We start from the raw sequence: 26,639 nt of genomic DNA, 5'->3' as shown, positions 1-26,639 counted from the left end.
TATTCTGTCCCAGATCTCGTTGCTAAATACAGCAGTATCTGGGAATTACATTCCTGTAGTCAGCTGTAATAAAACTGCAGATGGAACATATTTATTCAGGTGTTATGTAGTCCATCTTGGATAGGACAAAATAAGCAAAATTTTGAAACTTTATTTGAAGCAGTAAGGGATAACTTACTGAACAGTTCATATACTGTGTTATGGGTGAGTTAGCTTGAACTAAATACACTGGCTGGCGCATTCTCAGTCTAACAGCTGCTAGATGATTTTTTTGTTTTGTTTTGTTTTAATAAATTGAGGGAGGGAATGGAGAAAAAAAAAAGTCATTCCCTTCAAGAGTCTGGGGCTTAGGTCTGTTAATGTTGTTTGCTTGTTAGAGCCAGAAGGGAATGTTTGCATGTCTCTTGACAGCTCTTTTGGGGGTAGAAGTTGAAAATAGCTTGACTGTAGCTACTACAGTAGGTCTCCTTTTTACATGGTTGTCTTGGAGTCTTAAACATTTCATTGTAGCCAGAATCTCCCATGAAGGAGTGAAGATCTCTTCCTGAAGCACTGAGGGACAAAAATGACCTAGTGTCCTGGCAGCTGTCAGATGCTTTCTAGCACCATTAATGCTTTCAGGAGGTTGACAGATGCCATTGCACGTTATAATCTGAGGCAAATGTATGTCTACCCAACTGCTTAGAGCTCGTCAGAGAAAAGCTGACAGGTGCTGTCCTTTCTCTAAGAGAAGGCAGCAGGGAGGCTTCTGGAATGTACCAAAAAGAGAGGTTTGGTCCCAGGGCATTTGGAGGACTGTGGTACTTCTTGGAACAGGAAGAAAGCTTGCTTTATCCCATCCTATTCATCCATTTCTGGTTTACATACTATTTTTCTTACCAAGCACAGTAGCCTCACCTTGCTGCCCTACGCAAGGTGGCCAGCAATGGATTCTCTTGGTTGTTGACAAAAGTGCAGTGAAATGGCTGGCCACTTGGTGGAGTAAGGAGACCTTCCAATACCCTGGGAACATGCTGGCGTTAGCAGCTACGCCTCTGGTGCCGCCCCTGGAAATACCTGGTCAGCACTTGGAAACATGAGTTTGATCCTATGAATTCACGGCGGAAATGGTGTTAGGTGAAACAGTACGGAGGATTATTTAATTTCAGCAATAACTTAATGAGAACTGATATTTTGGTCTTTGTGAGCACAACCTCAATTACAACAAGGCGTTATAGTTGCAAATAACAGATAAATTAGCCTGCTTTAACCAGAACATACCATTCGATATTGTGATTTGTACTTAGGCACGCTCTTTTTCAAATGGTGTATTTCCTGCCTATCCCTAAAACTTTTCGATCCATGTCTCTCAGGGTAGTACGTGTGTTGTAAGAAGAAACAAATAAGGCATTGGTGTGTTTGCTGAGGTCACTGCAATTAGCTGTCTAGCTAGGCTCATCTAGCAGTTATGCACATACCTAATTCATAATCTGGTAAGAGTGCTGTTGAAATCGAGCAAGAGCATTCATACTATGTAAAATAAAACCACTAAAACTTTTACAAGGTGAAGTCTTCTAGCAACTAGAAAATTTCAAAGGAAGATCCTTGCTTGTTGAAACATTTCCCCAAAATCTGTAAGTTTTTTTGTTGTTATTTAACTTTTTATAATAGAAAAAAAGATTAGACAAAATGGCAGTAGAAAATCAAGTATCTTGCTTCTGTGCCATACTTAATTAAGCTAAAACTCCTGAGAAAACTCCATCACCTCTTAAGTAATATTTTTAAGTTTTCAGGCAGGGCAAGAGTATTAATAAGCTAGTTATTGCTGCCTGTTACTTGTTCTTTATGACACTTAAAATCAGAGAATATCCAACTGGTAAAGCACATATGTTGCTAATCAGAGCTACAGTAGTCACTGGGAAACAGGATTTGATTCAAAATACAGTAAGACTATTAGAAGCCAAATATTCAATGAAGGTTACATTGTGTATATTATAAAGAGAAATTGTGCTATGAAGCTGTTCTGAGAGGCTGGGTCTCAAGATGTTGCTACTATATGCTGGAACACAACCAGAGTTGTAGATAAGGTCATCAGCCTTGGGGAATGCAGTCCTTAGATGCTGTTTCTGACACCAGATTACAATTTGCTATGTAAGTGGAAGTGGCATTGATGGAAAAGCAGCTGATTGTAAAGAAATCCTGCAAATGGCAGCCATGGCCTGTGGTATTCAATGAAATGTTTCCTCTTGAACTATTTATTCTTAACAGGCAAATATGGTAGCACCACCACTAGTCATATTTCAAGTTCAGGAAAGTAGATTTGCAGCCTGTAAAATATCTATTCCACATAGCCCACAAGTCAAATGAAGAAGTTGCCAAGCATCTCTGATTAAACAAGTATTTTGATATACCAGTAAGGAAAAATAGCCCACTGGTACTAGCAGACATAATTCTACCTGGAACTGGAGAAGCAGAGATCAGCAAGGAGTAATGCCAGCTACATCCACAGGCAATAAAAATTGACCTCCTCCTTGATCCAGCCTTATGAACTGTACCTTGCCAGTGCAGTTGCCCAGCAAGTGTGTGGCACATGTTCAGCTCAGTGTCCTGACTTTAGCACACTTGGGGCACCCCCAGCTTTCAGATTCTGGACGTTTACTGACAGCATCTCACATCCCAATTCTCCTGTGTTCAGTGCTGTCAAGTCATCTCCTAGCTGTCAGATCTTTGCTCAAAATATTCAGCTGTCTACAATGACAGTTTCTACAGCCTCTTCAGCTCTCCTGTCGGCTTGATTCCAGTACTCTCTGGCAGTCAAGCTGTCTGTGGCAGTTCTCAGACTTCAGTACTAACTCCTCAAACTGTAGTATCTATACCTGGAGCTTCCCCCCCACCCCCTACAAATTAATGCAAGAATGACACAGATTGTAATGCTGACAGATTTGGTCTAAATCTATGTTGCCACTTACTTGCATATCTGGAGAAGTTCCTTCTTCCTCCAGCAGAAGATAAAGGAGAGCCAGTGGAAATTAACTGGATTCCATGAGACAGAGCATGACCCCTCTGAGGTACAGGAATTCCTCCTCTGGTCATGGCAAACAGGGATAAGTGTATTCCTTTTTTTTTTTTTTTTCCCCCACAATACTAAGTGTGTCTCCACTTCTCTGCCTGGGATGGTACAGCTGCCCACCTGCCCACAGGTGAGTCAGATGGTGCAAGGATGCACTCTGAGGCAATTTTACCAAACAAGGTGGGACAATGACACAGATGTGCTCTGAAGCTTTGAAGAGGTTGAACTCCACTTCAGAGCAGTTAGACTAACAGTAGCTGATTCCACATAGGTGTGCTTTCCACAACTCTGAAGGGTACCAGCTCACAGATTTTTTTAATACTTTGAATAGGTGCCCGAGGGGTGTGCTAAGATCAATCCCCATGTATCCTGAAGATGAGTTCAAGGGTCCTGAGATAAAAGCTAAACGTCCCTACATCTTAAGAATCCTGCTCTAGATAACTTCAGAGAAGTTTGCTGATCAAATATTTTGCTTCCGTTTTCTCTTTCAGATCTCCTCACAACTCTTCATAACTTCTTTGCTTCCCAAGGGTTGTATCTGATCTCTGCACTGTGGTGGTTTTTTTTTTTTACAGTCTGGCAAGACCCTTTTGTACATTTTGAACAGGAGAACTCTTCTGTATTTGTTGTAAAACTAAAGGAAGGTCAAGGTGGCAGGGGCTCTGGAACCAGCTCCTTGTCTGTGTCAGAGGGTGGATATGTGGGGAGCTGTATTGCTAGTGCGGTGTGCACTGTCACTGTGTTGTTGATTGACAGCCTACAGGCCTGTCAAGTCAGCCTCTTCCCAAACCCTGAATTTGCACGTAGAAGAGATGAGAGACTTGTGCTCAAAGAAACAAAACTTCCTGAGGAGAACGCTCCTATTGGTTCCTAGAAAAGAGAGGAATTTGACTAGCTTGCTCTAATCATGGGATTTTCAGGGTTGCTAAGGGCCATATAGACCTCTCTTACTGCAAGAAGCAAATGAATGGATGCTGTCTCAATTCAAAACCTGGTGCACTTTCATGGTCATTTTAGATGGGCAGCTTTATCAATCACCTACAGAACATCACTCAGTGATGGATGGTCACCTGTGCTCAGCAACCACAGTGGGAAATAAGTGCTGGCAGAGGCAGCAAGTACCTGAGCCTGACTGAGCCAGTGCTCCTTCCTCCCCAAGATGTTTCCCCATCATTCCTGGTCTGAGGCACAATGCAGGAACCAGAACCATTCCTGGTCTTCCCTCTGGCAGCTCACAGCTGTGGGCTTAAAAAGCAGTCAAAAAAACTCTGAGAAAGAAAAGGGACAGAGCAGGGAGATCAAATTAAAACCCAGCCATGGAGCACAGCAGTTGCAGAAGGCTTCAATGAGGAATCCTGCAAAGGCAGGGACATCCCTTCATTACCCATTATGTCTCATTAAAGTGTGGGTGAACAGTGTCTCTCCTAAGCCAAACCCAGCCATGAGGAGTGCCTGCGCATGGCTCTGCCTGGTCACTTGAGTGCAATGGAGTAGGGGAAGCTCTGCTTGTCCTCCTTTTCCTTAGTTGCTCCTTAACTCTCTACACTCTGCTTTTCTCCCCCTAGCCTGGACCTCTTCTGACCAGGATCAATGGCTTTTTCTCAGGAGAAATTGTAGTGTGACTGGTGTTTTATTTGGGGTGGTGGGGAGGAGGACTGAGGTGTGGAGCAGTGAAGGGACTGCCAATGGGTCTGTCGCAGCCAGGAAAGGAACCCAGGGGATGCCAGGCCTGCTGACCCCCAGCTGCTGGAGGGGAGCGTGCCCTCCGCTTCTCCATCCTGCCTCCCTCGCCCTGCCTGCCCCATTCCCTCCCCTTGTGGCGATTTTCCTTCCCAGGGAAACTACCCATCACTACTGTCCCTGTCCCCTGTCGCGTTTATATTAGCTCTCACACCTCTCCCCGCCCGGCTGCCGCCGCCCCTCGCACCCGCCCTCGCTCCCCGGCCGCCACACTGCCCGCACGCCCCGCTTCCCGCCCTGCCCAGCGGCGCCTCTCCCCTCACCGCGGCGCCCCCTGGCGGCGGCCCCGCCCCTGCCGAGCGCGGATTCCCACCGCCCTCTCCCTCCCCATCCTTCAGCTCTGCCCTATTGTTCTCCCGTCCCTCGCTCCCTCCCTCCGCCCGGGGCTCGCGTCCTCTCTCCGCTCTCCTCCATCCCTCCCTCCTCCTTCTCGCTGTTCCTCCCGCCTCGCTCCCCGGAGCTGATGTCACGCACCCGCTGAAGGCGCGGGCGATCATGGCTGCTGCGGCCGCGGCTGTGCCGCCGGCCTCCAGCTAATGCCCGCGATGGAGCCGGCGAGCCTGCTGCGGTTCCTGCGGAAGCTCAAGGAGGTTTTCGACGTGTGCGACGAGGATGCGGACGGCTTCATCCGGGTGGAGCACTTCATCGCCCTGGGGCTGCAGTTCGGCCAAGGGGATGAGGTGAGTGGGGCGACCCCCGGTCCCGCCCGGCCTCCACGCCCGGCCCGGCTCGCTGCCCCGGCCCCCGGCAGCCGCGCAACTTTCACCTGCTGCTCCCGCTATGTGGGGAGCGGGCCACGGCTCTGCCTGGCCAGACCTCGCCAGGACCACCCGGACCGCCCCCGTCACCCACCTTCCCTTATCGCGGCCCGGGTTCCCCCCGTCCCTCAGGGAGGCCCAGACCCTCACCCCTCAGGGCGGCTCGGGCTCCCCCCCCGTCCCTCAGGGGGTTCCAGAGTCCTCCCCATGGCGGCCTGGAGCCCCCTTCCCTCAGGGGCACCCAGTCGCCCTCCCCCTTTCCCGCAGAGTCCTCCCCAAAGACAGCCCAGATCCCTCCTTCCCTCAGGGCGGCCCAGAGCCCCTGGGCTGACCTGGCTCCTGGTCCTCTGGGGTGGAGGGACTGGTCCCTCTCCGGTCCCCTCCCCGGGGCCGTCCCAGTGCCGGGAGTGCTCGGGGCTCGCTGTGCCTTTCGGGGCGGTGTATTTATTCTGGTGACAACACGGGTTTTCTCTGTCCTGGCTGAGCTGCGTCCTCACTGGCGTACCAGGCTCCGTGGGCTATTGGGAGCAAAGCCCCGGGCTGAGGGAGCCGCAGCCGGGCGCCGGCCGGGGCTGCCATCAGTGCGGTGCCGGCGCTGCCCGGCCTGCCCGCGGGCAGATGAAGTGCAGCAGTCTGAACAGTCAGGGAAGCACCAGCCCAGGTGCACCCTAAAACCTGCAAGTGATCGGTTGGAAGCGAGGACCCTCTTCAGCCCTTCAGTGACACAGCGTTAAATCTGGAGTCGCGCCACTGGTCTCAGTGGAGCCGTTGCGTCAGTGGGACCACTGTAAATCCGTGACATCAGTGTAAATGAGAGTGGGATTCAGGCCAGTGTCTATGAGGGTAATGACGTGTTTGGTTTGAAACAGTTCCCTTAAGAGATTCAATCAGGGGCTGCAGCTCCAACGAAATTAACCAGCAAGAAGTGCTTGCTTTCCCTAGGAGAACTCTCAGGATATTGCCCTTAACTGTTCAATGCTTCACAATATGCCCCAGCAGTTTTGGGTGCCAGGGAGGGAGAGTGGAGTTGGGACTAGGATAGGAGTCAGAAAGCCAGTATCAGCTAACCTTTTAAAGTACAAGAAAACAAATTAACACGAGGAGCCAATAAAATGGTAGTGTGTAAAGGGATGCCAAAGAGGCAGCAAAACCAGAGTGAATTCACAGTAATTGTTGGAGCAAATTACTTATTTTTGGCTTACCGCTGGTAATGAAACACAGCTTGTGAATGAAATGAGAAGAGCAGGAGACAGAAGGCTTATTGCTTGCAGATAGTCACAGGTCTGTTAAACATTTTCTTAATGAGAAGCTGGAGTTTCTTGTTTTAACCAGCAAAATAAGGAGGAGAAATGAGCAATAGTGGAGAGCTTTATTGATTTCTGGTTTTATTTGTCTCTTGGTAAGTTGTATAATTTTATGTAAACTAATAGAAGTGTTTTTAAATCCTTACTGACAGATACACCGCATCAGAATTGGTTTTTGCACTACTGCATTTATTTGGAGGCAGATCAGTGGCTTTCTCTTGCAGCACTGAGGAAGACTGGTCAAATTCCACCTGTTTTGCAGCTGTTTTGCAGCAGGATGGCATTGATGATCATAACAATCCTTTTTGGTCTTCTTGGCTCTAAGGTTGTGAAAGGGGAGCAGGTTCTGTAAGATGCAAAGGAGGGTTCAGGTGGTGATCTCATAAGCTTAGAGTGAATTGGAGTATATTAGTTGGAAAATATTTAAATGGAATGGACAGGAAGAGGACTGGAAATCTCAACAATGATGGCAGTAGAAAAGTACCAGTTGTCAGTGGTAGTATCTAGGTTTCAGGATGGGCTGGCTTACAGGGCAGGCACAGGAGAGATTGCCAGTGATGAGAAATGCATCCTTTGTGTTTTGTTTAGTTGTAACTGGCAGCGTTCGAATAAGATATTTGCAAAACTGGGACAGAGAAGTCTTATCTATATATCTGTCAGGGTTAGAATATAACTTGTTCTGGTTTGCTTCCCTGTGTCTATTGTAGTCATTGGCTAGCAGTTCCTTGACTTCAAAGGAGCAAGTGTCAGCTGAGTAAATGGGATTTTTAAATCGCCAAAAGAGGCTTGCTAGGGAAATACAGAATCAATGTTCCAAGTGCAGATTTACTGTAGAACAACAACTGTAGGTGAGCTAGTCTGGTTTTAAGTCTTGTTAAAAATGAACTTTATGTGTGATGAATCACAGCTGATGTTTGGAGACAGTGAGAATCTGTTCTCCCATGTAGCACAGTGCTTTCAACCTTGCATCTGCAGGAGCCTAATAAGCTCTGTGCGGGAATGCATCTCATGAAATTAAACTGAGGAGACATTGCTAGAGAGCAGTTCCCTTTAACACATTAGAACATGTTTACTGTCATTGAAAATTAATTACACATTTGAACATGCTACACTTCTTGGGCCTGATCCACCTCAGCTCCCTTTACATTCAAAAGAAATCTTCCCATTGCCATCAGTGAAAGATTGATTTGCCCTCATGTGTAAGTTATTTGCTCCTTCTGTTTACATAATTCATCTGGCCACAGGAAGGATCCTGTTTTATAGCATTGTGGCCTGAATAATTCTTTTACCAACAGTAGCCCTGGGTCATGTTTATGAAATGAGAGTGTATCTGTCCCTTCAGTTGTGCCAACCTGATACACACAGCTTTCCACCTCTCCTTGGAGCCACTGCCATCCAAAGTTTGGAGTCTATAAATTCTTAATACCAACTTCAGTAGGGCTTGTGGCTTGGACTGTGTAGGGCATTTAGCCTTTTCTGGTTTTTATTTTTCTTTCCACTTCATTTTTCTTTCTTCTTTGTGTGTGTGTGTAGTCAACGTGCTGAAATTTAGCATTCCTGAAAGATACCAACTCTCTGAAAACTGCCCCAAGGCAAAATATTGCAGCAAGGCAGCAGCTTTCTGTTCAAGCAAAGCAGTCCTTACCTGCACAGTCAAAATAATAAACTTTAACTTTTTGATTAACTTTTTTACTGTTTTACTTTTAGTGGGCTTTTGAGGCCTCTGCTTCTAATAGCTTGATGCTTTGCTTTTCTTCTTTAAGACCACACCATCACTACTGTACCTCATTGCCTTCTGCCTTTCCCATGCACACTGTCGTGGTTTAACCCCAGCTGGCAACTAAGCCCCACACAGCCGCTCACTCTCTCCCCCCCGCGGTGGGATGGGGGGAGAATCGAAGGGTAAAGGTGAGAAAACCTGTGGGCTGAGATAAAGACAGTTTAATAGGTAAAGCAAAAGCTGCACATGCAAGCAAAGCAAAACAAGGAGTTCATTCACTGCTTCCCATCGGCAGGCAGGTGTTCATTCATCTCCAGGAAAGCAGGGCTCTATCACGCTTAACAGTTACTTGGGGAGACAAAACACCATCACTCTAAATGTCCTCCCCTTCCTTCTTCCCCCAGCTTTATATGTTGAGCATGATGTCATATGGTGTGGAATATCCCTTTGGTCAGTTGGGGTCAGCTGTCCCAGCTGTGCCCCCTCCCAGCTTCTTGTGCTTCTGGCAGAGCATGGGAAGCTGAAAAATCCTTGATTTAGTATGAGCACTGCTCAGCAGTAACTACAACATCCTTGCATTATTAACACTGTTTTCAGCACAAATCCAAAGCATACTAGCTACTGTGAAGAAAATTAACTCTATCCCAGACAAAACCAGCACATTCACAACTCCTTATTCCATACCATTTACGTCATGCTCAGGTCTCACACTATCCAGTACATTCTCATTACCCACCACCCTCCTTCCCATCCTTTGATATAATACACAGATGTCATTCCTTTAGTCAATGGACCACCCCTGTGAAATGTCTGTAAAATGTCCACAAATGTCCATTGAGCTCATTTAGTCCATAACTTTGGGCTCCATCTGTTGTAGTGGTCACTCAGGACGGGAGAGGTGGTGTGTTGTGTGGAGTTATTGGGCACCAAAGCCAGCTCAGGTCAGCTCACTGCTGCACTTGCACTACTTCTTGTAATGCTTGTCCTCCCTTGGTTCACGTGGTTCCTACTATAGTAATTCCTGTAACATGCAACTGAAATCCCAGGTTACAACAATTTGAAGGTATTTCCATTACAGTCTCCACCCCTGGTCCCTTTGGACCAGGCCATCGGGTTTAACATTGCAATGAACTCCTGCCCTTGCCCCTGCTCTGGCTTGGACTTGTCCACAGACTGCAGTCCCTTAGGGGCGTACCTGCTCCAAGTAGAGCCTTATCTATAAGCCACAGTTTCTCCAGGGGTATACCTGCTGTGGCATGGACTTATCCACAGGCACAGTCGCTTTGAGGTGCACCTGTTCCAGCGTGGCCTTCTCCGTGGGCCACAATGCCTTCAGAGATATACCTGCTCCAGCATGGCCTTACCCACAGCCACAGTCCCTTCAGAAGTAAACCTGCTCCAACATGGCCTTACCCATGGCTGCTATCCCTCCAGGGGTGTACCTGCTCTGTCGTGGTCTTATCCATGGCCACACGCTTTGAGGTGCTTGAGCATGACCTCATGCACAGCCACTGATGCTTCAAGGTGTATCTGCTGCAGCATGGACTTATCCTTGGGCCACAATCCCTTCAGAGATATACCTGCTGTGGCACAGACATAACCATGGCCACAGACACTTCGAGATGTCCCTGCTCTGGTGTGGACTTATCCATGGCCACAGGCGCTTCGGGGTGTCCTGCTCCTATGTGGACTCATCCACAGGTCGCAGTCCCTTCAACTTGAGTTCATGCTGGAGTTCCAGCCTGTCCAGTACAGCAGCACAGAAACAGCAGTGATGCCCTGGCCATCTGCCAGCCCAGGTGCATCACCATTGCTGTTATCAAAATGTTCCCAGGCACAGCAGAGTAAGATGATCAGCAGTACAGCAGGCAGTGAAAGCAAAAAGCAGCCCCTAACGAGCACTAGACTCTAATAGACAGTAAGGCAAGCAAGCCCCAGGGCAAGCACAGGAGCCTGCCGATTAATAGCTAAACAGCAATAACAGCAATAAATTTGATCTAGCACATTCCAGTCAAACCTGTTGTTATCTCAAACCCTTCGAGCTCCACGTTGGGCACCAAAAAGGACTGTTGTGGTTTAACCCTAGCCAGCAACTAAGCCCCACATGGCCACTTGCTCACAACTAAACAACTAAAACATCCCTGTGTTATCAACACTGTTTTCAGCACAAATCCAAAACATAGCCCTATACTAGCTACTATAAAGAAAATTAACTCTATCCCAGCTAAAAGCAGCACACACACTGACATCCTCTTCTTGCCACGCAGTCATTGAGAGTCCACTGCAGCAGAAGAGCGATTGCCTCAGAGCAGCTGTTTAGGTAAGATGTTTTGGTTGTGGAAGCACTTCTTGCAAGTTTGCTTGCAAACTTTTGCTTTGCCCTACAAGGCCCTAGAGGAAGAAATGAGTTGGCCGTGTTAATTTGGCAGAGCCAGGAGCAGAATCATGTCTCTAAATTCCTGCTATGGTGCCTGAATTAACAGCAGACCAGGCTAGCTGTCGAGCACTGCTTGCACGCGCAAATAGTTGTGGAACTTAGGCTTTTAAGCAGTTTGTCCCATCTGACTGTAGGCGTTTAACTGAGTTGTCTAAATTAATCTTCCTCCATGGTCACTGATGAGCAATTGAACACTCAGAGGGTGTAACAGGACCCAAGGATGAAATAAATCCTTCAGAGGTGCTTCTTTATCTCCACTGACAACAGAAGCTCCTTGCTGAGACTTTTGGTTCAGTGCTTAAAAATAGCAGGCTTGGGCCTTGCTTTCCTATTGAATGGTCTGTTTGCTGTTTGTGGAGAAATCTGAAGAAAGACCTGAAGGGCTGTTTCTAAAGTAACTTGACTGGATGGCATGTACTCACTAGCTGAAGAAACACTTCACATAACATTGAAAAATGCCAAGAGTCGCTCACCATCTGGTTCCCTTTCACTGGGAAGATAGTTGCACTAGCAACCGAGTGTCTAGGAGTATTGTGAGTGACATGTTCAGCAAGCCCCAGTTCTGGCAGTGTGAATGTGTATTTCAGGATAGTGCCAGTTGATGTTTCATTATGCCAGATTCTATTTAAACTCTACATTCAGTTTTCAGCAACAAGTGAAACATGCTGAACATGTTGACAACTTATTTTTGAGATATGTAATCACCTTTTGTAGGCGTGCAAACCATACAGGTACTTAGACAGTAATCTTTGTCATGGTAAGATGAACCAGAGGCTCATCAACTTGAAGCAGTGTCACACGTGAGAGGGAACTTCAGCAGCTAAAAATCTATAGGCCAATATAAATTACTCTTGTGAGTGGACAGTAATTCACTTGAAGTCAGTGGTTTACTAGAGGTGTAGAACAGAAGTAGCTGAAAACAACTTCATGTATTTTGCGTGAACAAATTAAACTTTCTGGCCAAAAGAAACTAGTGAAATAGGGAGAAGTTTGTTGCTAATTTTAGTCGCTTTCATTTGATGAATATGCCCATTCTGGGCTGAAATTAAAGGCATCAACCTCAAGTGCTGCCCAGGTAGTAGATTGTGGCTGCTGGCTGAGTTTAATGACAGTCCTGGTGCTCCTTTTTGACTTGCTCTCAGATGTCTCCCAGGGACACCTGATGGAGTCATGCTCTAAACACAGCCCTTCTATTGTAACCACTCCATAACTAGCTTGTCCTGTAAAGAGCAGGAGTGTAATTTGACTGCATGACAATATGGAGTCTTTCTGGATGGCCTGGGTGAATTTCAGGCTCCTAGCCATAGTGTTGCAGTTCAGAGTTGCACACAGAAATTAATGGAATCACTGCAAATTGACATCAATGTGCATGATGACAGAGACTAGTTCATACCTTCCTGATAATGTGCAGCCTGCTCTGGACTTACCTGCAGCCATGATAAAAAGAGACTTTGGCACTGAGACATTGAAAGAAAAGTATTAGGGTGTTACCAAGCGATACTGCCATTCTCATAATGGAGGCAGAAAAGAATTATGACTTCTTTCTTCTCTGCTTTTCCTGGAAATAATTACTGAAAGAAAAAACAAAATATTTGCCTAGATGTAACGAGGATGCAAAGAGCACTCCTATGTGATAGTGTTCTCTACGCAACAGCAAGGCTAGCACACATTTAGACTCCTTAAAACTATATTTGCTAATGACCCAGATGTTTCATATCATTTACAGTGACTTGGAAAAAATGCAGTTCTGAAATGGCCCAGTGGGGTACTTAGTTTATGGATTAGTCAAGGTACAGTCACTGTAGCCTTCCTAATTCAATACAAACTAGCAGTGAGTATGTTTAAAATAGCCTTTTGGCATATCCTGAAACTAAGCATGTGTTTCTAACCAGCTGACATAAAGCAAGCTTAGTACTCACTGTTAATCAAACATTTTCTGAAGCACTGTTATGAAGAGAGAAGCTGTAGGTTTGCTGTGCATTCATGAGTTTAATTCATTATGTAATATGTTTGCATTTCAAAGGTAAGAGCTCTGAGGGGGTTATATGTATAGTTAAGAATTGGTTTTTGCTGTGTTTTGCAATACAAGTCAGTGATCTGAAATAGTAAATTCTTTATGCCTAAAGGAAAGGCAAACAATTTTGATAGCAATTCTTGATGTTTAAATGACTGTTTTATAACTACCTCAGTGTTTGCATTTAGTACAGGTACAGTGATATTGTGTTGTCTTATCATTAAATGCAAAAGTAAAGAAAAAAGTTAGCATACGGATCAAGCACAGAAGACAGTACTGCATCTTTTGTGTACAGTATGGAAGGTAGCATATGTAACTGGTGAAGTGAAAACATTCAGCTGCCTAGCAAGACCAGATATTTTCTATGTAAATTTTTCTTGCTCTTCACTCCTCTCCATGCCTGATTCAATCCATACTGTTAAGTCGTAAAATTGGTATTCTTTGTCTGTGACATGTCTGCATGGTCTCTAGAAATTTGCTCTTGCAAATCTTAGGGAGGATTCCAGATTTCTAGCACGTACTGATTTTATTCCTCTAATATGGTTAAGCTTTGAAAAGTGCCTTATACAAAATTGCTGCAAGGGTGGGTAAGTCTTGGAGGGGAAACAAGCCAGTGCCGTATAGTATTTGTGGGGGTGATCCCCAATACAGAAATTTTCTTGGTTTCTAAATTGCATTGTTACCTACAATTTGTCACAATGGACTCATGCTCAGCAGCAGTGCTTTTAGAGCAACAAAGTGGAAAAAAATCAATTGCCTTATAATGTTTAGATAAGTGAATGTCATTGTGTTTATTCTCTGTGTAGCTGACTATCGTTTCCTATTAATTTTATCTGATTTTAATGCTAATATTCAAAAACATTTTAAAATCCCTGATTTGATTTTTGAATCAGACTGTCTGCTCAAGAGCTAGAGATGAAGTTCTAACAGTTCTTAAAATATGCAGTATTTTGGGAGACACACGTGATCTCAGACCTAGATACTTGCATAGCCTGCTGAACAAATACCCATCCGTGCGCTGAACATAGTTAACTCAGTGCAGGGTGTGATTAAGTACATGAATGATAAAAGAGAGCGTCAGACACAATCACTAGTACTATAACATATGGTTTTACAACAGCAGGGTGAGTGTAAACAAAGCACTGTATAATACATCTCAGTTCCTTTTTATTCAAGATATAATTGAAGAGCCTCACTTGGGGAGAATGTAAGTGTTTCTATATAACTAGGAATGCTGTTTTCACATTTTGTGTGCAGTTAAAACCAAAAATAGTAGGGCTCCTTCCTAAGCCTTGTGTCCAATTCAGTTCTGCAGTATGTTTGACCCCAGAGTGAGTGACAGGAGTGAACTGGGAGGTCAAAATACTGCAAGGGAGACAGGATCAATGCACCGGGCACAGACCTGTAAAAATTACAATGTGCTCTTCAGATTTTAAAGCTGCTTTGACAGTTTAGTTTGGGTACAGTGTTATGGTTTTAGGGGGTCAAGTAGAAAGCTTAGAAATTGTAGCGACTTTTTGTGTTAGGTTTCCTGAAATTAGAAGGAAAGATACCGGAATTGTCTGTTCTGGAATGGAGAGGCTATTAGCGTGGTGGAATGAGGGGTGTCAACCAAACCAATTTCTTCCTCTAGAGTGGTGTCAGTTTTAAAATCAGCTACATTTCGATGCTCAAATACGTGTCTTCTCAAGTGTTCCATAACATCACACATACACCTGTATTGTCAAAGTTCTTTTCCCTCTCGGTTCAGGGCTGCTCTTTGGGGAACAGAGACATTCCCTGCTGCTCTACAGCAGGCTCTGTCACATTGGCCTCCAACAGGGAAGCAGGGTCATGGTACAGCACTCCAGCAAGTAGTCCTTGGATGGGAAGCTTGCAAGGAGCCGTTTTCTATTGGGGATCTTCAGCCTGTGGCAGTGTTTTGTGATGTTCCAAACTGGGGCATGTTTCTGGTATGCCAGCTGCAAATTTGCTGAATAAGCATGCTTCACATTTTTCCCTATGATCATTCTGGGCATCCTCAGTGCCTGGTTTATTGTGAAGATTTGCACTGGGCCAGTGAAGACATTCTGGTGTTGTTCCATCACCTCCTGATGAACTGACCCTCCTCAGTGGGATCCAGATGGCTTTTGGAACATGGGATGATATTCTTTTCCAATGACACTTCTGCTGTTACGATAAAAAGCCCAAACAAATCTGCAGATACAAAACAGCTTTGTCCATACACTTGTATGGTATTAATAGATTTGAGAAACTGTCCTAAAATATTGGTGATTTCACTGTTTTTGTAGCAAGTGACTACACGATCAGTTGAGCATTATATGTTAAGATACAATTATTATGTATATGTTAAGATACAGTAGCTAATAGCAATTCAGAAAGTGAAATGCCACAGAGATGTCAACACAGAGACCATTTGTAATTGTTGGTACTTATCCTTTTGTCCCTGTGCAATACACCATAAAGTAGTATAGAATCCTGCAGTAATGGTGCTAAGGCCACCTTTCTCAGTGTTGTTAGCTATTGGGAACAGTAGAAAGCTGTAGGACTCTCATTAGAAGATTTTTGTTGCAGGAGTCTTTTCTGTGCTGGATTGGTGGGGTCTTGTGTCAAAATACAATAGAATCTGCTCGGAAGAGGGTTAAATGCAACCGTGGAAGGGGGTGCTAGGGATGAGGGGTGCTAATGAAAGGCAAAATGATGTAGTAAGAGATTTTGCTGTCCTTACTCACTGGGACTACAGGCAGCATCAGTGAGAGGAGGTTTGGCATTTTGACCCAAGGAATCCTGGTCCCATTGCATTCAGCAGTGTGACCATTGTATGCTGTTAGGGAATAAGGATTGACCATAGGATTTGCAGCCTTGTAGTAAAGACTAGCTCTGTTGCTATTTCTCTTGCTGGTTCTTTATTTGGTTGTGATGTTTATCATTCAATGGACCAACAACTAGCTTGTGGACAGTGGTATGGAACAGACCCCCTTTGCATCCAGCTTGGAGAAGATGGGAGCCTCAGTCACCCTGTCTAGGTGTTGCGGCTGCTTTCAGTCAATTTTTAAGAACATTTTGCTCTTGAGGGCCCTGGCTCACTTGCTAGGTTGGTTGGCCAACATGGCAGCTGTTGTGTTTAGTGACCCATCTGGGCATGTAATGTGGCCATGAGCTAGCTGACAGCCTTGTCAAGCTGGGACAGCCTCGTGTTCACTGCTGGGCCAGCCTATTTGAACTGTAAGGTCATGAAAGTAGATGTGTTGGAATGGGAGCAAAGCCGTCTTGTATCACACAAAAATTTATTTAATGGGAGTGTAATTTTTATACAGTACTATTTCAGGCTTTATGCATCCTGCATAACAATTGCTATATAACCTTGTGCTTTCTTCTGGATCCATGTATCACCGGGTCCAGTTGTGCCTGGGCAAAGAGTGCTGATTTGATAGACTGGTTCTGTCCACAGGGGAGCTGTGCTCAGTGAGTGGAGGGACAGCCCTGAGCAGCAACTTTGAGATAGGACTCTCAACTTCAGAGGCTGATTGAAGCACTGTACACAGTGAGGGCATTGATTTGGGGATTCAGTCTGAGGCATGTGTGTAATAACAATTGGATCCTGAACTTAACTGTTCTTCAGGTGTGTGCACAGCAACTTTAAGTAAATACAGATGTTCTCACGATGCAGTAAATTAATATTTGTTAGCAGAGTCAGCAGCTTGGTTAGCTTTGTAGAACAGAAGGAAAAGTGTTTTGCATTTGTTGTTAGAGAGGAATCTCAGGGAAAAACAGTGCCAAAGAACTACTATACTGGCCTACTGATTTTATTGGAGGAACCTAGTGCTGCTGGGAGGGCTAAATGATGAGAGTGCTCTGAAGCAGCATGCTTGTCTTGTCTAAAAAGAACTACAATGTTGAATAGTGTTTCTCCTTTTCTGAGTGGGTATCGTCAGGATCTTTTCCATCAGGTAATCCATTTTCATAATGAAAAAACATTGTAGACTAAACTGTTCCAAATCAGAGTATCCTAACTCTGCCACAGGCTTACTCAATAGAAGTTGGCAACTCACTTCAAACCTGTGTGTTCCCTCCTATTGTCAGACATCTCTGACAACAGACATAACTGTTGACAACATAAAATTGTTCTGGTAGGATGTGGACAATTAATTATGTGTTTATTCAGTGCTGAGAAACTCGGAAGTGTTGGCTCATTTGGAGTGTGTCAGCATCTCAGCAATACAGAACACTGTAACAGTGTCTCAGCTAAAGCTGATGTTCTCTTACTCTCTTCTTTTGGCAAGTAACATATAGACCCCGAGTCTGGTTTGTGTGTGAAGCGTGAAAAAAAAATTCCTAAAATTTCAGATGAGTTTGGCAAATTATTTTTGCCTTAAAAAAGTAGGAATGTAATTGACTTCACCTTTTGTTTTTTTTTAAAGTATGATATCTTGATTGTTTCCATTTGAAGCTAGCTTTTTATTGACAAAATTTAAATTGAAATATTTGGCAAACAAGAAGTGAAAATGCTCCAAAACATACGAGTTTGCTCAACACAAAGCATTTTTTTCTGTTTTCTTTTGAGAAACACGAAAAAGAAAAAAATGGTTTTGATTTCCTTTACTTGGTGAGAAAGCTGAAAAATCAATTATTTAGCAAGTTATGTATCAAGCAAGTGCAGAGACTTTGTCGATGTAGGAGGAAGAGGAAATATGCTATTCAGTACATCTCTCCTCCGCCTAATTGGAGTTATGTTCAGCTTGCAGTTATCCAGAGCTGTGGGGAAAATAAAGCAATAGGTAAAGCAAAACCATGGGTAATGCCAAGCGGTGTAAGAGACTAGAAGAATGTAATCTTTAGGAAAAGAATCAGTGAGTTTGTGCAGGGAGCAGGAACAGCTTTAAAGGGTAGTACAAGAGAACATAGGATTTTGGCTCATGAGTATTTGTTTCTTTAGCTATTGGTTTTCACAGCTTGTGATCACAGTTGCCTGATCATTCCCTGGTTTTGAGCAAATGAAGTCTGACTTCATTTACTGGAGCCAGACGTTGGTGAAACTTGTGAGTTTTAGCCTCCAGTGTGAAGAGTGAATTGTATGTTCGATTCCTCGTTCTCTTTGGGATTGTTTGAAAATAAAGAATTGAGGAGTGTTTTGGGACATATCTCCAAAGGAGCTTTGATAATGTCAGGTTTGCTCTTCTTACTGAGAAATTACAAGGCATGGAAGTTTCCACTGAGGAAAACTGCATCTTGCCTTCTCACCTGGGAATTGCGTGCCCTTTGCCAAATGCAAGCTCTTCTGCACAGTTGGATGCATTTACTGGAAAGTGCTGTGATATTTGCTCCCAATCAGACAGTCCAATGTGTCTTGTTTAGAGAATAAAATTGGTTTGAGCAGTCTGCTGTTGGCAACTATCATTTGGGAAAGTCTAAATTTGGAAGTGAATAAATCTATAACTGCCAGTGCTACTTTGGGGGTGACAGATTACTACTATCTTTATCAATAATCTACCACCTCACAACTGTCCTAGTAGTCACCTTGCCAGATGACTCTAGTGGTAAACTAGAGGATTTTTGGATATCTGTCAACCAGATTGGAAGCATTGGAAGCTTTTGGTCTAACCAAGCTCATTATGTCTTTCCAATGGACAAAAAGATAGTTTGCTATGTACAGTGAATTTGGCATAGGTCAAGTTACTGTCCTGGTGTGAATGCTGGCAGATGCAGATCATTTATTTCTTGATTTAGGTAGTCACCCAGGTAAAAGTAAACTATTCACAAACTACTTTCATTTTGCCAGAAGTACAAGGCACAGATTGCTTTTTCTTTGTACGTAGGTCCATGTGATTTCTCTTACTGTATTTTTCTTGTAAACCTGGTATGACTATTGTGAACTACATTTCTTTTCCCAGCAATAGTTTTCTTTCCCCCATGGCATTCTAAATACATTTTCCAAAACTTGACAATCCTGGTGTATGGAAGCATCCTCTTGGTACTTCTGGCTTGTGCTCAGCACGAATGAACCATGCTGCTCCCTGAGTGGGTGGAGCAGCTGGTAGAGGTTCGTGATCTTCTGTATCAGCTGTTCCTTTGGGGTGGGCACTGAATATTCTGTGCATTGACACATGCTGGGCCAAATTGCTGCTCTCAGTCTGCTGCCTGGGGCCACAGAATGTTATGAGGAGGAGAACGGTGCCGTGCAGCAGGGATAGTTAATGCATGAGAATCAATGATGCCTCAAGGGACACATCATGAACGGACTGTAATCACCACTGTCATTCCACAGCATCACAGTTCTGTCTGGGTGCCGATTTTTGCTGGAGACTATTTGAAGTAATGCATGATGTTCTGGCCTCACTATGTTACTCTCCCAGTTTATTCCTTCCTTCTTCAGGGACAGCTTCAGTTTTGGGTTCATAATTGCTTGTGCTTTTTGGTGGGTGGCTCCTGTTTAAATGATGGTGGTCAGTTAGCTCTAGCTATGTTTCAGCAAATTAGCACCTGTTTGGAAGGGAATGGAGCTTTGGAGGATTTGGTCTAAGTGGTTTTAAACACGAATGATTTACACAACATTACAGGTGAAAAGCTTGCTTGATTGAATTGGTGGAATAATGTGGCTATAAGTTACCTCTGGGTTTATTGCAGTTGGCTGCTGCAACGGCTCTTTACCAATACGTTCTGTTCAATGGCACTTCTAATTCAGTGCTTGCCATTGCTTGCATTTGGTAGATGTTGAGCTGTTCTGTAGCACTGATTCCCTGGATTTACAGTATAGGGTGAAGAGAGTAGGAGTATAGACTCTCCGCTCATAGCAAGAAATTGCTGGTGTCTCTATTTTGGGGAAGAAGTGTGAAGAGACACATTTCAAATACCTTTTTTACAGGAGGAAGGGTTGCCATGCATAATAGCTGTGAAACATTGGGTCTGATTTTTTCCCCCTCTCTCTTTTACTTTGTTCTGTGATGAGACACGAGAATCAGGTTCATCTTCCAGACTTCTGCATGGCACAGGATGGCTGAAGGGACACTTATATTCACTGTTGTTGGCTTCACCAGAGATGGTTCCTGAGCCCACAAGGCCACCAAGCAGAGCATCCTCTGGAGCACCTTCTGCAGAGGCAAAGATGCAGAACTGGCCTTTTATTTTGTGGCTTTTGTATGAAGAAGTGAGACTCCAGAAGGTGTTCTCAGAGTCCTTTGAAGGTGCCTGTGTGATCGGACCTCATCAAGCTGGTACACTGGTACCTTTCTTTCCCTGTTCGCGTTTCACTTTCTTTCCCTGCTTGCACAAAGTTCACAGTGTTTTAGGAGCTTGTGTCATTCACTGAATAGCAGGTGTGCCAGTCACAGAAGGTATTTCTCTAATTAACCAAATACCATTTCAACTTTAATTTCTCTTTTTTCCTGTATTTTCTCTCCCACTCTTGCTACTGATAGAAACTTACCCATTTTACAATCAGTCTGTTAGTCGTTATGCCTGCTTAATTTTGGTGAACCTTTTGTCAATAATGCTGATTGTGTGCCATCATCAACACCAGCCTGTGGTTTCTCTAAATGAATTGGGCAGAAGGATCCCAATGGGAAAGGGGGAAGAAGGATGTTCTCTTCAAACAGATAGATTGCAAACAGATGGACAGCAGTGAATGAATACAAAGGAAATACAGGTGAAATGCATGAGGTTGTGAAACAGGATATCAGTGTTTACACTGTTTGAATATGTATGTGTGTATATATCTTAATACCCACATGCAAGAACTGATTTCTAGGAGTAAAATGCCAGCCGGGAAGGGAAATTGATTTTAAGACCCAAAGTGTGTGCTCAGTGCACACTGTAATTAGATTGCGATGGCAATTTCAGCACAAGACTGAACATTAACTAACCTTTCAAAAACTCATTCTTCCTTCAGGAGCTCATGGGGCTATTTATGATATCAGCGATGAACTCAGGGAATGTCACAGGCTATCAGATGGGGAGGAAAGGAGAAGCTATCAAAAGATTAAATTTTTATGGCATTTTAAATGTAAACCCCCAAACTGTATTTGATGGTTCTCTAATTCTGCTGAAAGTCAGTGATTCCAAAAAGCTCCAGTCATTTTTGAAAAAGTGATTTTATTTCCCAAGTACAGCAGAGGCTTCTCAAAATTTTACTTTGGCCCTAGGAAAAGACTCAGGAGGTGCTAGACCCAATAACACATTGTTCTCCACAGAGCAATTTTCCCCACTGTCGGAAGTGACTATTGTGCTTTCTGTTATTAATGAGGGACTTATTGTTCCCTTTAGGTGAGGTTTCCATGATATTTGCTGCTTGGCACTTCAGAGACTCTTATTAAAGAGCTGATGTGATTTCCATGAAGATTTTGTGAAGTCTTCATTAAATGGTTCACTACATGCCAGATAACATAAGCAATATCTGCACCACTTCTTGGGACCAGCAAGGAAGGCAGGCTTAGTACCGTGCTGAGCTGTGTGTCAGCCACTGCTTGAAAGAAATGCCACACACAATTTTAAAATATTCACCTTTGTTCAATTAATATTACCAAAATAAAAAAGTCCTTTTTTTTTTCCTTCCCGGATTAATAGATTTAGGTCACAGGCTGTAAATGAGTGTGACTCAGCTGTGTGAAAAAATCAGTTCACTTGATTGTGGGATGAATTTACACTTTCAAAGCTTTTAATAGGTAATGAATATTCAGGGTCTGCCACATGGTAGGAGATCTAAAATGAAGGCTTAGATTCCTACAGCCTTGGCTCTCACTCAGCAAGTGTTGTTACAAAAGAGTGTCTTGGAGTGGTAGATAGCAGTGCTGCTCTGATCCCTTGTTTTTTTGCTCTTTGCTGTTGCCAGCAGGAATGCAAAAGTGCGATATGCTAACTGGTGGCTCTAGAAGACAGGTTTTATTGAGCTGTATTAATGCTCAGATCGTGTTGTCCTCTTCGCACTATTTGTAGACATCAAATGGAGTTGCACAGGTGTCAGAGAAGGGGATTTGAAATCTCTCATTGGTTTGCAGAAGAATCTGTGAGCAATTACCCCAGCCCTGTAGGCAGAGAGGCAGCACCAGACTCCTTTTTTCTTTTAGGGTAAAATGCTCAGCAATCCTGAAACTCAGTTCTCTTAAATGTCTTGTTTAGCATACCCAAAATTGCAAATGACTCCTGAGAAACTCAGTAAACTCAGGATTTTGTCTTCTCTTGAGTATAGTCTTCCTGTATATGAGTTGGGTTATGAGTTCTTCAAGGTGATAGGAACTTTGTTCTGCTTTTGTACAGCCTGGGGTGGACTGTACTCTAGAACCTCTTGGCACAAACACAGGGCAAATAATAAATGATAAGCCCACATTGTTTCTAGGGAAGCTGTCTCCTGCAGACATTTTTTTGCTTTCTTGCAAAAGAGACGATCTTGGATTCTGATCAATTGCAAGGTGGTTCCCCAATCCTGAAATCTGTGCAGTAACAAGAATATTTAGTGGAACACTTATCAACTAAGCTCATGCCAAAGATGACAGCTCCCCTGGGTTCTTATGAATGGATACATGCTTTGAGGTGGTAAAAACCTGTACCAGTGAGAGTCATGACATCGATTTGCATGGTAGAGCCCATGCTCATGCAGGAAGCAGTTAAGAAACATATCAGACGTTCCTGGGCTCTGTTGAGTGACTCAGCATCCTGTACGAATTCCTAATTTGTTACTTTTTGAAATACTTTTCACAAGAGTAGAGGGGAAGGGAAATAAAGATGCTGGTGCAAAGTTACCCACGTTAGGAATCGCCTACAACATGGCTGTGAAGTGTTTGAGGTTTGATAGTTTATTTTTGCTTGCAATAGAGATTTCTTGCCAAACCCCTCTGTAGAATTACTTTGAAAATCTGCGTTCAAGGTAGCTGCATAAGAGAGAAGGATTTGGCAGCGCTGTGAAAATCTTTAATCAAAAAGAGTCTGTACAGCACCTCAGCAGAGTTCTCCTTGGTACAGCCTTTCACTGCCTTGCATGTGCCAAGACTGAATTGTAGCTGATAATGAAGTCAAACAGGTGACAGGGCTGATCTGGAATATGTCTTGTTTAGGTGTAAAATGCATTAGCCTGCCACTGCAACTTAGTGTATGGCCAGCCCCAGGAATGCTGCTGATGGCCAGCACTTCCTAGATCAGGGAAAAATGAGAAACACATTTGTTATCAAAGCTGAGCTGATGATCCATGTGCAACCAGGAGCTTCTGATGTTTCACTGATACTACAGTGCTGCAGTTCCAGAGTTCTTGATGCTGACAATCTTGATAAGATCCATTACTCGTGCTGAAAATCCATCAGTACAAAGAAAAGCAAAAAAAAAAGGTGTTAGGTTTCTAAAAGGCAGGGGAAGATCTCTTTAACAGCAGCATTGTTACAAGGAAGTCAGGTGCAGCCTGCATAACTGCTCCTCCTCTGCATAAATGCAGTCAGACACTGATGGATAGCCTGATACCTGTGGCAGAATTTATACCATTGATAAAGGCAATGAATGAGAGGCAAAAACACAGGCTTCAGTCGTACCAAGCATTTAGGTCTGTGCTCAGATCCGACTGATGTTAATAGGGTATAGGTGTATGAAAATAAAAGCATTGATGGTTTCTGTTGAACGGGAATAAAAGGTTCAAGTTGAATGCATACAGCAGTGCTTTGTTGAACTTAAGCCTTATTTTTTCCCCTCAAGAGGTCCCATATGATTAGGGCATCCATTTTAACAGGATTCTCTAGAAATTAAACTGAAAACACAAGGGATGTAAAAACTGACATCTTTCCAAGGTTTTAACTGTGCCATAGAATTCCACAGCAAAAGAACATTTCATTATTAAATTCTACAAGCAGAGTAGAAATCTATCATTTCCATTCAATGCCACACCGTTTTTCCAGAAGGAGGTTAATTTATTGTTTAATTCTGTTTTATGATCTGTAACAAGAGCTAAGCAGTGCAAGAAGCTGCTGAGAGTAGTTGTAAAATTTTTAAGATATTTAAGGCTAGGCTAGACGCCTGTCAGGAATGCTGAGATATTATGAAATCAGTCTTCCCAAGCTATAGCATAATAGACCTGATGAGCCAAGGGCTACCTCTTCAAGAGAAAACTCTAAGGGAATAAGGCTAGGAAACAGAAAATGGAGAACCAGAAACTTGTCTTGACAGACAGAGGATTTGAACCTGCAAAATTTTGAACTGGCACTTAAGTGCATGCTTGGCTGTGTGCATGAGGAGCCCTGACTTCAACAGGAGTATTTGTGGCTTGTTTCAGAAAACTGTCCTGTTGGACAGTTGGGAATAGGTAGGAACACCCTGAGATCACGCTTTTTCCTTTGAAGCACATGGTCTGCGGTTGTGCTGAATTGGGGTTAGACTGCTCAGCATTCCTGCAAGGTGAGATTCTGAATAGCAGTGCAGGGCCGGGAAGGAAATTAGCTCACTGATCAAGATGTTCCAAAGTATATCTTCAAGGCAGATGTGAGTCAACACTTAGAGATAATGCTGTCAGACTAAATGATAACACAAAATATTCTGACAACCTACTTGGTCTGGAAACAAACACTTTCTGTTCCTTGGCAGTGATTTCTGATTAAACTGGGGGCTCTAGTTGCCAACAGCCTAATGCTAGCCACTGTGACTCAAGCTGTTGACTCCTCTTGTTTGGCATAAAACATTCAAATATATAAATTAAATAAATTTAAGTGAAAGATAGGAATCACCTTTCATTTGGAAAAATAAACTGCTTTATAGCTTTATTAAGGATCTCTGAGATCCACCTTAATCACAGACAGCAGTGAGGAAGTTCACATACACATGCCACAAAATAAAATATGTAAGAGAAGATTTTTGATACAGGTATCCTCCATCTACAGTTTGCAATTATATCTGACCTTTTAAAATAACACAGGTGAAGAAGAGGTGCTTGAATACATCCCACCTAAGATGAGCTTCATAGATACTTCCCGGTTTTCTGAGAGCTCTCCTCTTTGCAGTAAAGAGCAATCAAATTAATCAAAATAACTGAGAAAAAGGAAAATATATGCAGGAAATTCTCTGCTGGCTCACCCAAGGATACAGATTGCATGCACTACTTTCATAGTAAAGTCTTGCAGACTTTAAGGGCAGAGAGCTAGGACACTGAGCAATCTTACTGGTATCTCTGCAACTGTGCACACACTGAGTTAAAAGCACATGATAAACATGTTGCTGATCTTTTCCTTCATGTTTTGTTTCCTCTCCTGTCTGTTTTCTATTCCTGTGTCAGTCTCTTCTTTTTCTTTTGCTACCTATAGCCCTACTTTGAGGCCTGGATTTACGTTCTGTCTTTCTTGCAGGGACAGCGGTCTTTCCAGTGACTGTTGTCCTAAACTTTTCTGCCCTTAAGTCTTTCCTAGCTAGTGTAGGTTTGGAACTCTTAGTGAAATTCCTGTCTTCTGTGGGATTTCAGTCCCTGGAGTTCAAAAGTGTGAACAGCTTTGTTTATCCAGACCTGAAAAAACACCTCCACCATCTAGGCAGCATCCTCGAACTGGGGCCTTATCTGCATGTTGGATAATCTGTGCTTTGGCAACCAAAGGACATACGTAATTCCATCAAGCTGAATTATAGTAGGAGGATTAACAATAAAATAAACAGGTTCCTATTCACTACATGAAGGTCTGTCAACATATTTTGACAGTTTGTTGCAGTGATGCATTAGTCAGCACAACAGCATGTTATGTGAAAGTGTCATATCTGTATCTGGCAGGAAATTGGCCAAATCACCTGTAACTCTCATGACTCTTGCTGTCTTTATAGCTTTTTCGTATATGCATCTTCCCCATCCCATCTTCTTCCTAAATCAAAGACAGAGTGTTGCCAGAAGCTAGAGCCTTAGACGTGGCATCTCATTTTCTCCTGTTATAAGAAGACTGAATGTACATTGCTGAAGTGGACATAAAGTTGCTTTTCCATTTCACTGTCTGGTCTGAGTGTTCATGAACAGAGCTTGACCAATTGCTTGGAAACCAGCCTGTAATGGTGTGGTCATCTGCCACAGTCTTCCCTATTGCTCTTTATGAGGATGTTGCTCATGCCCAAGAGAGCAAACCCAACCATTATGTGGAGTCAGACCATATCCTACACTGCAGTTCAGGGTTAAGTTCGTGTTTGCTTTCCATGGAAAGATTGAGTGTGTATGAATGTGGCTGAGTATGACATAGTCTAGTCCACAGTCTAGTAAATCAGGTGGTGAAGTTTAGATGTACCTGAGTGTTGGCTTGTTCTGCATGGGCTCCTCTCTAAATGCTTGAAGTCTACTAGTCTATTGAAGTGGCCAGTAGGAAATTTCCTCAAACAAATGGAAATAACAATGAAATTGCAAAACCTTGCATCACTTTGCACCTTGCAGAGCTCCCTGTGTCCACAGAGGATGGCCAGATCAGAGCCTAACTTATTTGCTACAAGTACCTTGAAGAGGAGGGGAAGAGGATCAGCCCTATGTTTAGAAAAGCATCCTTTATCAAGGGCCATGGTGGTTAGAACAGAGGTAAAAATTGGTGCAAAGAAAATTGATAAGCCTCAGGATCATTGGGATAGAGTGGAAGAGAATGAGGTACCTTTCCTGGTGTCTGTTCAGTATGTTTAAAATTGACTTGGATTTAAAAT

At 43.6% G+C, this 26,639-nt stretch overlaps 1 protein-coding gene across 2 annotated transcripts in view; it reads left to right on the top strand.

Annotated features, from left to right (window-relative positions):
• The first annotated feature begins 5,080 nt into the window (after window positions 1-5,080).
• The window catches only part of RAB11FIP4 (RAB11 family interacting protein 4), a 129,620-nt gene continuing 108,061 nt past the window's right edge, over window positions 5,081-26,639 (top strand). For both annotated transcript variants that reach the window (XM_072881345.1, XM_072881344.1), the window contains exon 1: window positions 5,081-5,469. In XM_072881345.1, the coding sequence (XP_072737446.1) occupies window positions 5,326-5,469 (144 nt within the window). In that variant the 5' untranslated portion in view covers window positions 5,081-5,325. The remainder of the gene's footprint in view (window positions 5,470-26,639) is intronic.

This window comes from Ciconia boyciana, chromosome 16, assembly GCF_034638445.1.
Source record: "Ciconia boyciana chromosome 16, ASM3463844v1, whole genome shotgun sequence".
In the NCBI taxonomy this organism is placed as follows: domain Eukaryota; kingdom Metazoa; phylum Chordata; class Aves; order Ciconiiformes; family Ciconiidae; genus Ciconia; species Ciconia boyciana.
This window is presented reverse-complemented; position numbering and strand designations above follow the sequence as displayed.